General features: G+C 44.2%; 1 protein-coding gene across 1 annotated transcript in view; it reads left to right on the top strand.

The window, feature by feature from the left end:
* Nucleotides 1-9,262: 9,262 nt before the first annotated feature.
* Nucleotides 9,263-12,632, top strand: part of CLSTN2 (calsyntenin 2) — a 591,031-nt gene continuing 587,661 nt past the window's right edge. The window contains exon 1 of the mRNA XM_012804937.1: nt 9,263-9,561. Coding sequence (XP_012660391.1) covers nt 9,453-9,561 — 109 coding nt within the window. The 5' untranslated portion in view covers nt 9,263-9,452. The remainder of the gene's footprint in view (nt 9,562-12,632) is intronic.

The raw sequence follows: 12,632 nt of genomic DNA on the forward strand, positions 1-12,632 counted from the left end.
ACCTATTCTGTGCTTCTTTTCTCATTCATTTATTGTATTTATTAGATGAATCAATTTTCCTTTCATCTCTCTTTAACTCTTAATTATTTAGAAATTATTTTTCTCTATTTGGACTTTCACTGTTTACCTTTAAAATTTTAACAAGGACACTTACATGGGGAAAGTCTTAAAGTAATTTATCTCTCTCTCTCTTTGTGAACATATATGGGACCTAGATTATTTTAATTCTGATCATTCCATTCTAGTTTTCATGTTATTTTTGTCCAGTATTTTGTTGCTATTTTGTTTATTTGTCACTCAAGTTACTCATTATTAACTATTACTTTTATTTTACTGTTTAGATCTTATTTAGATCTATCAAATTATTTTTTATTATTCACAATTCCTTTCATCTTAAGTTTCCTTTCATGGGGGCTTGCTGGTTGTAAACTAGCTCTGGATGTATGACAGTGTCTTTATTTCATATTCGCTCTTGAATAACAGCTTAGCTATTTAAATAATTTATTAATTACAGACCTGTTTAAAGCTTTTTGAAGATATAGGCATCTAAGCAGCTTCTGTGAAGAGTTTAAAAGAAACCCAAGTTTTTTTGCAAAGTACAAAGCTTCATTTTAATGTATATGAAATGTATTATATAAATACTCAAAAATCCTTAATCCTTGTTTGTGTAGCTGCTCTTTGAAGATCGATCTCTCCTTCCCATTCTCTCCTGGGTAGCTGCAATATTAAATCAATCTTCAGGCCACTTTTAGGGAAATGCATTTCGTTTGGACTTTAGTAGTCTGATTTAAGAGTATTCACCTCTAAACTCTAAATCCAAAAGATAGCTGGACATCTTTTATTATAAAGTCAGTTTCCAACATTCAGGTACTTACAGACTGAAGCAGAAATGGTGCCACACTTTGCCATTTAGGCATGGCACAGGCTTTTTAATGTTCTTCGATTCTTCCACTGGAAAATACACCATTTATCATGTGTCATCTACTCGACACCACTTTTTGACATTCCCAGATGTTATAGAAGATTGTATGAAGGTGATACAATATATCTTGTCCCTTTTGGACACATAATTCACTACACATAACCATGCCAACCTGGAAAAAATTCCTTAAATACTGAGAAATTGAAAGACATAAAACTTTAAAATTACTTAGGTGAAAGGGTTTCTTTGGAGCAGTCTAGCAAGCCAACTTGTCACCGTTAGACAAGGAGGCTGTGAAGAGCAGGCATGGGCTGCTTTTGGAATTGAGAAAGCAAATGAATGGTTATCCCTTCTCTTCTTTTTCATAGGGAGCAGGAAATTTTAAGCACTGGTGTTTGCTCCCCTATTGCCCCTCACCATGTACCAGAAAAGAGGTATAGACAGAGCTCTGGACCAGGGCTCAAGAGAACTAGAACCTAGCCCAGGATGTGTGACCATAAGCCAGCCTCTCTTTGTTTTCATTTTTAATATATAAGATTAAAAACAGTAACTGTATTATGTACCTTTCACAGTGATCTCTTACTCAACACAACCCCTACCAGTAAGAAATTTTAGCATCACACTCAAGCTACATGAAAATATAATTTCTAGGTTCATATAAGTAGACTGTGCATTTACATGGTTTTTTAAGAGGACGTTTGGTCCAATAGTCAAAAAAGAGTGAAGCAGGAGAAAGAAATGTTCTGTGCAGAGAAGGCAAACCATTCATTCACTTATGAACTCAAAAAATAGCTATCTGGCTATTTAAATAATTTATTAATTATAGATCTCTTATAATCATTTTAAAGAGATAGACATGTTGAAGGCCAGGCACATGAGTCTCTCCTCTCCTACAGTTTATGTTCTTTTAGGAGGAGACAGGAAATGAATGAGCAAGTAAATAGACAAGAAAATATCATCAAGTAACGACTGCAGAGAATTAAAAGAGAAATGTTGTAGGGAAGGCCTGGGTGGCCTCTCTGGAGGGGTGACATTTAAGATGAGACCTGAATGTCATTTGATGACAAGGGGGAAGTATAATCCCAGGAAGTGGTTCAAATCAAAGACAGAAGAGACCTTGGTATGTTCAAAGGACCAAAGGGCAGTGGACAAGGAGGGGTCAGAGAAATAGCAGAAGGAGATAAAGTCAGGCTTTGTGAGTTAGATTCAATTATTTTTTATTTTTATTTCATGTGTGATGAGAAGCCTCTTGAGACTTTTAAGATAAATATGTGCTAAGGGAGGTAGGAGAAAACTTCTCCTGCAGGTAAGACTAAGTGGGTTAGGTGGGGAGGAAGAGGGAGAGACTGTAGGAGGGTGTATTAGTTTGCAGGGCTACTGTAACAGTACCGCGGACTGGGTGGGTTAACAATTTATTTTCTGATAATTTTGAAGTCTAAAATTCCAAGATCGAGATATTGACAGAATTGGTTTCTTTAGAGGCCTCTCTCTGGTATGTAGCTGGCTGCCTTGTCCCTGTGTCTTCACGTCCTTCTGCTATTATATATGTGTACAAATTTCCTTTTCTTAGAAGGATACTAGTTGTATTGAACTAGGGTCCTCTTTAATCACCTCATTTTAACTTCATTATCACTTCAAAGATCCTATCTTCAATTGCAATCACATTCTGAGGTACTAGGGCTAGGACTTCAACCCATGTGTTTTGGCGGGGGTGGTAGTGGTGGGGTGGGGGTGGTGGTGGTTGGGGGTTGGGAACAATTCAGCCCATAACAGTAGGGGATAGAGTATGAGAAAAGGTGCAGGATTGGCAGGGTTTCTCTTCACAGACAGTGAAGACACTAGACTGCCTGGACTAGAGTTTACATGTAACAGAGTCACAGGAAGTCAGATCATCAATGGAAGTTGAGGCCAGGCTGGTGAGGATCTTGAATTCTGGTTAAGTAGCTTTGGCTTTCTTCTGTAAATCATGGGGAGCTCTAGAAAGTATCTAAAAAGCTCAGGAGAGGTAGCTGTCGATGACTAAGCCACTGGTTATGTAAAAGCTGTGCAGGAGAGGATGAGGTCAGGAGATAGTTTGGGGCATGGGGCTCAAGTCAGGCACTTAGGGACAGAAAGGAAAGGAAAGAGAAAGAAACATCTCCTGTGAAGAACTGCTAGTGCTTGTCGAGACAGGGGAAAACAGGACTCCAATCTGGGAAACTGAAAAACCCTGAAAAACGAGGACTTCTGTGTAAAACGGAATTACAGTTAGAGTGACTCAGGGCAGCCCATCTAATCTCCATTCAAACCCTGTACCTACAGTCATGGTGGAAGGTGGAAAATTGGTTCACTTGGCTGGAAAAACATGGCTTCAGAGTCAGACCTCAGTTCAAATCCCAGCTCCTTCTTTTAATTTATTTGAATAAGTTGCTTCATATATTTGAGCCTTAATTTTCCTAGATGTCTAATGGGGATGATAAATCATCTTTCCATATTTGGAAGTCCAACCATGTCTGGCTCATATAGGCCCTTAATCAATGGTAGGATTCCTTCTGATCTCCCTCAGTGGAACTAACATGGCATGTGATCCTCACAATGTGGTGGTGTTAGCATAGTTGGACTTCTTACATGGAGGCTCCAGGCTCCAAATGCAAGCATCCTAGCAAACAGGGCAGACGCTGCATTGCCATTATCATCTAGTTTGGGAAGTCACATAACACTACTGGTGGCGAATTCTCTTGATAGAAGCAGTGCTCAGATTCAAGGCTGCTCAGATACAAAGAGAAGAGATACAGAGTCCATCTCTCAATGGGAAAAGTGTCACTAAATTTTGTAACTATTTAAAAAAAAACCCACAGGGCATAAAGTTCCAAGGAAAGTATAGAAAAGTGTACAGGAATGATGCCTGGCTATAATTAATGACATCTTTGTTTTTAGCCGGGGCGTTCTGCCGTGCCAAGCATAAAACTCTCATGGGCAAACAATGTTTATAAAAACTGAATTTGGTTGTGAACAAGACTTTTTTGCTTTTTCCTGAAAAGAAATGCCCAAGCTGTTTTTTTGTTTTTTAAAAAAATAAGGTCCCTGGGTGGTAGGAGCATCTGCATGAGCACTAAAGCTTCTGAGAACAATGTTGAAAATTCTGTAATCTGTGCTGTTACCCGGGGGTTATAAAGACCCAGCTTTACCCACCAAGATGGGGAGGAAGCAATAAATGACTCCAGCTCCTTAAAGGTCAGCTTTTCAACATTTCTTTTAAAGATAAGCACTTTTAGTTGAATTAAATTTGAGCTATAAAGGAAACTTCAGTTTAACACTCTTTTTCAAAAATAAGTTTCCATAAATTAGGTATAATTTACTTATTTTCTTCATTTATCGCTCTTAAGTTATTCAGGGATTGGATTTTGGTACTTAACTGGGCAAGGCGTTAGTGACCCAGTGAAAATGAAAGGGGATGGCTATGTTTAACTGAGGCCTGTTTCTGTGAGATTCTATTTTCTGCAATGAAGGAGTTATTTACTTATTAAAAACTATAGACCCAGATAAATTGCCTGAGGTTCATTACTACATTGCCAAGTGGGGCCCTGGACCTGGTCTTAATGTGACAAAGGCCATCCATCATTCTATTCACCATGTTTTCAGCTATATGTTTAAAGGAACGTGCCACATACTGAGTCAAGAATAAGGAGTACACAGAGAGAATAGCCCACATCACCAAAGTCTCTAAGCTGCAGATGTTGGGGCAGTTGTGGAGAGAAGGGAACACTTTTACACTGTTGGTGGGCTTGCAAACTAGTGCAGCCTCTTTGGAAAGCAGTATAGAGAGTCCTCAAAGTACTAAAAGTAGGCCTTCCATTTGACCCCACAATCCCATTATGAGGTATCTACCCAGAAGAAAAAAAGTTAATTTTGCTATAAGAACATTTGCACTAGATTGTTTTTTGCAGCTCAATTCATAATTGCCAAGATATGGAATCAACCCAAGAGCCCATCAATCCAGGAATGGATCAACGAACTATGGTATATGTAGACCATGGAATACTATTCAGCCATGAAAAGATGGAGACTTTATATTTTTTTGTATTTTTACCTGGATATATTTGGGAATACCCTTCTAAGTATCACAGGAATGGAAAAGCAAGTTTCCAATGCACTCAGTACTAATATGAAGCCAGTAGATGAACAATTACACAGCACAGGAGAGAAAAATGCAACTACATCTACATGGGGGAGAAGGGAGGGAGGAGGGGGATTGGTGTGCTACTATCTAAGGGGCACAATGTAAGGGTATATGGCACACTTCCTGGGTGAAGGGCACAACTACAACTTGGTCACTACCTAATAAATGCAAACAATGTAACCTAATTGTTTGTACCTTTCTGTCAATCTGAAATAAAAACACACACAAAGAAGAAGGGGTACAGTCTCAACAAATTCAGAGATTTGTGTCTTTGGTAACTATTGGTTATTTAAATGGTCATTATTCAGAGGACATGATGGATAAGGATTTAAAACAATCAAATCTCCAAATCTACCTTTTCTGACTTGAAACTATGTTTTTGTTGCTTACTTATCCTGCATACCTCTCTCCAAATCACAATCTGTGGTGGAAAGATGGAATTTGGAATTAGGCTGGCATAAATTGATATTCTGAACAATTATGGAAATAGGGGTAAGTTACTTAAAGTTTTTGAGCCAGTAATCTGCTTATATTAAAATAGGGAAAATAGCACTTTATCTTAGTTCATTTTCTGTTGCTAATAACAGAATACTTGGAATAGGTCATTTATAAAAAAAAAAGAAGAATCTATTTCTTATAATTATTGAGGTTGAGAAGTCCAAGGTTGAGGGGCTACATCTGGTGAGGGCTTTCTTGCTGGCAGGGACGCTCTGTAGAATCTCAAGGCATCACATCATGAGGGGCTGAGTGTGCTAGCTCAGGTCTCTCTTTTTTATATTAAAAACCCACTAGTCCTACTCCTCTGACAACCCACCAATCTATTAACCCAAGAATCCATGCATTGATTAATCCACTCATGAAGGCAAAGACCCCCTGACCCATTCACTTCCTAAAGGTCCCACCTCTCAGTGTTGCCATATTGGGGATCAAATTTTAACACTGAATTTTAGAAGGGACAAATATTCAAACCATAGTACATCTGTTGTTGCAGAGATTAAAGCAGGTATGGAGTGCACACCCTATTGCAAAGCCTGGCACTGAGTAAGTGGGGACTCATTAACTGTTATTCACTGTCTACATCTGCAGTGGCTCAGCAAAGGCAGAGAGCACAGCAGTGCTCTGTACATGTGGCATGGAAATGAAGCTCCTGTGGTCAGAGTACTTCTGAGGCTAAACTTACCTCATTCTCTCAGAACCAGGTTATTTTTTATTTTTTTTAGAGGCAGAGTCTTACTTTGTAACCCTCAGTAGAGTGCCGTGGGGTCACAGTTCACAGCAACCTCCAGCTCTTGGGCTTAGGTGATTCTCTTGCCTTAGCCTCCTGAGTAGCTGGGACTACAGGTGCCCACCACAACGCCTGGCTATTTTTTTTTTGTTGTTGTTGTTGTTGCAGTTTGGCCGAGCTGGGTTTGAACCCACCACCCTTGGTATATGGGGCCAGTATCCTACTCACTGAGCTACAGGCTCCGCCCAAAACCAGGTTATTGTTGTCTTTTCCCAAAATGAACCAAATCAAGGTTGTAACTGGCATTTCAGAAATCGGGGAAATAAAGACAAGAGGAAGACATCTTTACATTCACTGAACGTTGACAATATAAGTTATACTGAGAGTGTCCCTCTTGTAATGATCTTATGAAGTAGGCATTATACTGCTTAATCTATTACACCAAAACATAGTGACTAGGTGCAACAGTGATTTATTATTTCTTGTAAGTCAGGTGGGTGGTCCTGATGTGATCCAGGATTGGTGATCTTAGCTGGGGTTCTTCATGAGTCTGTGGTCAGCTTGTGGGTCAGTTGGTGGTGGCCAGCCTAGGGTAGTCTTGGCTGGCTGGGGCAGCTCATGTGTATTCCATGTGGTCTCTCATCCACGTACAGGTTAACCTGGGCTTTCTCTCATGTTGGTGGCAGGGGTCCAGGAGAGAAAGAGGAAACTTGCATGCCATTGTCCTACCAACCAAAGTGAATCAAATGGCCAACCTCTAAGTTAGGGTGGGAGGGCACATCCAGAGGGAACAAATTCAGAAAGGCATGAACAAACAAATGGGGACCCTTAGTGCATGTATTCTACCACAATAGGCACTGTTATTGCCCCATTTGTAAAGGAGGAGATGGAAGCTAGTGATGTTATGCCTCTTGGTCACTAGTCTGTTCCTGGTACATCTCTGTGCTGTTTTCTTTACTGGCAATCTACCTGCCCCTTGGAGATGCTTTCTAATCGGCTGTATTTCCCTTGTCTCTCATTGTTTGGTCTGAATTTGAAATTCATTTGAAATTGTATGTTAGAACTTTAGAACTAACTATTTGATTTTAATAAAACCTAGTATAACGACAACAAGGACAGTGCAGGTAAATCAGTAAGATAGGTCTGCTTAGAGAAAATGAAAGGGGCACTATGTATTAGCAATTAGATGGAACACAAATGGAAGAAAATTTACCTTTCTCTTCTATTTTCTGGCTTCCCAGATTTGTCTGGATCATGCAATTCTTTCTGGATTCTGACAGCAAAATCTGAGAAAAGCAAGGTCTTGGTATTGGCCTGAGGTGCTTACTAGCTTTATGACCTTGGACAAAGAAGTTACCTAACTTCCTCCATTTCCTTATGTGTGGAATGAGGGGATGAGAATAATAGCAAGATGTTGATTTGTGGGTTAAGGATCTCCAGGAGAAGATCTCTGCCTGGTCTGAGCCCTGTGCAGCCACCATGATTCACTGCTGTTCCCAAGCACCTCTTGGTGCCTGAAATGCTGAAGAGTTGGGTTTCACACCTGCAGTAGCTCTGAGTTAGCTGCTGGGGCAGTGCAGGGAGGCTGAGCAGCCTGAGAAGCTGGTAATGAATTTTATGGCTTTGTTGAGTACCTCAAACTACAGTTATTAATTATAGGATACTGTTTAGTCACTGTTGCAATATATACATTTTGTTAATTGATTTGCAAAGGCTCAGATCTAGCAACATAAAGAATGTGCAGGACTATAACACTTCCAAGGGATTGTAATTGCCTTTACCTCCCTCTCGGCTTCTCTGACAGGGAACAAAGACTCGGACAGAGGACAGGAGCCACAACTCTCCTCAATCTTTGGACCTCCAAAACCAAATCCAGTGCTTACTGGGCAGGGTAATACAACTTGCCGAGGACCTCATTGAATGTCCGGAATCAATGAATAAGTAAATAATTATGTTCGTATCTATATTTCTTTATATACCCTATTTCCAAACTATTCCTTATGAGCTGTGAATTGTGTGTGACATTGGTATTTCATATACGCAAGTATGGTCAAAGACTTTTTTTCTGAGCCATTAATTAATATCTTTTGAGTACCTTTGTGATCCTTGGAGATGGTTGAGGATGGAAAGATGTGCACAGCCCCTGCACCCAGGGAAATGACAACACTTACTCCCTCAGGACAGGAGATCTGACAAGGCAGTGTCTGCTCTTAGAGATGCGGAGTGACAGTATGAAGGTGGTAACTTCTTGCATGCCACTATAGTGCTGGGAATTTTAAGTCACCCGCGACTGCAGCCTGGGCAGATCCAGGACCCTAAGTTTGCCTTTTCTGACCCAGTTGTCCCATAAGCCTCTTAGGGCCTTGGCTGCCCCCGCTTTTCCGCCATGGTGTGGAGCCCAACCATTGCCATTCAGGTACAAGGCTATCTACCCTGCTCCACAACTCCGAGCAGCACTTGCGCTTTGGAACTCCAGCGTGCGCCTGGCGCCCTCCCGAGACCAGGCGACATAGAGCGCTCAGGGACTGAGCCAAGGGCAGGACCTGAACAGAGAAGCCCTCCCGCCCCTTCTGCTCAGATGCCAGTTCAAAGGGCAGGACAAGGCAGGGTCTCCTGTGCCCCCGCAGACAACCCTCAGGCCCCAGGTGAGCCTGCCATTCTGTGCCGCAGCTTTTGGGAGAGCGGGAGTAGGGACGCCTGGCTGGAGGGTTCCCGGGAGTTGCCCACCAGGATCCTTTGGGAACCGAGTCCTGACTGAGACGCGAGGGCCAGGAGAGCGCCCTGGAGCGTGAGGACAGTGGAGGAAAGTTGGGGGCCCAGGCTGTGAGGTGCGGAGCGCGGAACCCAGCGCCGAGGTCCGCGTTCATGAATATGCACGAGCCACCTCCCTCCCTCCGTGACGTCACGGGCCGTCCCGGGGTGAGCGCTGGAGCCGCTCCGGGTCCGCGCCAGTGAGCGCGGCTGCTGCCGGCGAGCGAGCTGCGTGGCGGGGGGAACCGGAGGCCGAGCGCGGCGGCGGCGGCGGCGGCGCTAGAAGCGCACCCAGCGGGCACAGCGAGCAGACTCGTGGTGCGGCGGGCACCAGGAGGCAAGAGCCGGTGCGGTCGGTAGGCGGCGGTTGCAGCTCCTTGGCGGCGGCTGCAAGGATGCTGCCCGGGAGGCTATGCTGGGTGCCGCTCCTGCTGTCGCTGGGCGTGGGGAGCGGCAGCGGCGATGGTGGCGACAGCCGGCGGCGCCGCCTCCTCGCCGCTAAAGGTGGGTGCTGGGGAAGTTTTCTCCTGTCAGGAGGCAAACAGGGCAGGCTTGAGGGTGAAAGCGGCAAGGACCCCGGCTCATGCTGGATTTGCCTACCCTTCCTTGCCGCAGCTTCTCCAGCCTCTGGTCGCCTGGGATCCCCGAAGTCAGCGCCCTGAGCAGCGGACCGGAAAGGTTCCACCCGCGGACGCTGGCCCAACCCCTGGGCGGGGTCCGGGGGTCAGAGGAGAAGGCGAGGTCTGGGGAGTGCCGACAACTTTGGGGGCTGTCTGTGCCGGGGTGGGAGTGAAATGGGTGAGTCGCAAGCTCTGGCCCAAGGACGGCTGGAATAGGGCGCTGGCACTATAGCGGGGAGAAGCAGGTGTCTGCTCCTTCCCTGGGGGAGAATCAGTAGCTGCGCATTCAGAGGGAGCCTAGCTGTGACTTGTCTCCAAGCTTCCAGCTTGGGGATGGAATGGAAACCTGTAGGCTCTAGGGAAAACCTCCCTGGCACTCCTCCGGCTCCCCCAGGGAATGCGCGTCTTCCTGGTGGGCTGTGAAGTCTGGGAGAAGTGCGGGATTGATGCTCCCGGCTGCCTCTCCTACTCCGCTCTGGTCCCTGAGGACAGAGATGCGGACGCCGGGGAATCTGGCGCTGCTCCCTCACCCGCCCAGTTCGTTTGAAGATCTTGACCTCCCCAGTCCTCCCGCCCGGAAGGAAGCTAGATCCCAGTGAACGCCTGGCTGTCAGGCGAGCACAGAAGCTGGCGAGCCCCAGACTTTGACAGCTGCCTGGGAGCTCCGGGAGAGCGCTGGGGTGGGGGTGGCGGCCTGATCTAAAACAGAAGGTCTTGCGCTGACGAAGGGGTTGGGGAGGCAGTGCAACTAGCTGGTGAGGGAGGGAGGGGATGGGTGTTGGGAGGCGCTGTGGCAGATCCTGGCTGGTGCGCCCAGCTTGGTGATAACTTGTTGATTCTCTGCGACGCTGACCAGGAGGACTTGCCTTTGGCTTGAGGACTGTCGCTGAATCTGCCCGGTGATGATGAGGGCGTACCTGGTCCGGATCATCAGGGGGCAGAGGGGTTTGCAGCCCATCGGAAAAGGGGCTCCTTATTAGAGACAACATGCTTTGGAGGCTGAATTTGAACTCTAGCTTACCACTAGCTCAGGGAAGGGAATGCCTGTCTGGTGGAATTAGTGCAGAGTGTGAGGAGAGCGGGAGACAGGCTGTTGGGCTTGTTAGAGCCTTGGGAACTGCCTTTTCGGTAACTTAGGAGTGTTCCATTTGAGAAGAACGGGGGGCTTCTGTTTATCTATAATCTTTATTTCTTTTTTCATGGCATAGTTTTGGAAAGATTGTATAAGCACACATCCTATTTCTTTTCAGTAAATGTTTTTTTCATGGTGTATCTTTGATAGTTTCTTTTTTTAGAAAGACAAAGACAAACTCATTATGAAAACGTCTCAAACTGTAGTGTGACAAGGTGTTGCTGTTAGGAAGAGGTCAATCTGAGAGACCATTGTTTTGATGAAAACAAGAAATGAAATTCTAAAATTTTTGTCTTCCTTCCCCACTGTAGACACTTTCTATATTGTGTGGGCAAATTACATTTTTAAAAGTTTTCGTCACTTTGTAGCAAAACAGATGGTATATTTATAAGCAGATGTCTACAAATGGGGTGGGGGGAGCACACAGCAAGGGAAGAAAGGGGAAGAAATGACTTGGAGGATCTGGCGCACTTAATGCCTTGCTGATATCTTAGGTCAGAATGGAAAGCTTCACAGAGGTAAGAGAGAGAAAGAGAAGGAGAGAGAGTTCAAAAAGAGAAAAAAATCTAGGCTTTCAGTGATTCGCTTTATGTAAATAATTATGTGCATTTAAACCAACACCCTACTAAGAACATATCCATTTTGTGGTTAAAAGCAGCCATTTGTCTCTGCATTGTAAAAAGTTTATTGGCCCTGCAAAGTGCAAGTTGCTGTCTGATTCCCATTCTCGCCTCTTTTCTCGTTCAACCACTGGGGGGCTGCAAAGAGCGCTGTTTGCTGATTTTTGTTTTTTTCTTAAGACTAATGTGTAATATTTGATCACCACAGAGACATTTATTTTGACACTTTAGTTAGTATTTACAGGACCGGCTTTCCTTATTACAATGCACTCACATATTATGTTTCCAAATCATATAATCTCTGAAGAATCTTTGTATAATAAAGTGATATGCTTCATGTATAAATGTACCCTGCCTCTGATTTTGCCATCTTTTGAGGTTCGTATAATTATTATTCCCATCACTCAAAAAGAGAAGAGTCAGGAAGACATGTGGATAAGATTGAACAAAAATTTTTTTCTTCCTCCATACAATTCCGGACTCACGTATAGAAGCAAGTCGGGAGTGTGGCATGAAGCTGCCTGGCAGAGTTGAATGCCCCCTCTGAACAACTGTCTGGAAGCGTCAACTCCCAGCTTCGGGCTCGTGTACGAAGTTGCGTCTGCGGTGCACAGCTTGTTGTGCCTTTGTGTTCTTTGCTTCTTGCTTTAGGGAATCAAGCAGCTAATCCCTGACAACTGTTTGGGGCTTTCACAGAATCACTGCACTTTCAGTACAAACATCTTTCCAATTTCAGAAATGCTATAGTGGCCCAGCAGTTATAACCTCCTCCCTTCAACTGTCCATATCTTGGCTATTGAGAAAAGATAAACACTTCTTGGAATCCCTGAAAAGCCTAGATCACGTGCCCATGTTCAATGAGCAAGGTGGGAAGGCGTTGTGGACCCAGAGTATCTCTGGGGGCACAGAAAGACTTGTCTTATCCAAGGAAAAGAAGACAATGTAATCTAGACAAACATCTTAAGGTTTGTGCTGAATTTGGCAAAATGTCAGTACCTTAAGATCTCAGGGACCTGATACACAGTCCCTTTTCTATTCCCCAGATGTAGGTATAGAGGTCATTCAGGACAGCACGTGAGTATAAGTTATAGACCATCAGTCATTGTCATGCTCACCTGTGTGGCCAGGGCCTGGCTCAGTACTCTGGAGGTTTCTGTCATGCTCACCTGTGTGGCCAGGGCCTGGCTCAGTACTCTGGAGGTT

This window comes from Otolemur garnettii, unplaced genomic scaffold (genome assembly GCF_000181295.1).
Source record: "Otolemur garnettii isolate 467f Iridium unplaced genomic scaffold, OtoGar3 scaffold00032, whole genome shotgun sequence".
Classification (NCBI taxonomy): Eukaryota; Metazoa; Chordata; class Mammalia; order Primates; family Galagidae; genus Otolemur; species Otolemur garnettii.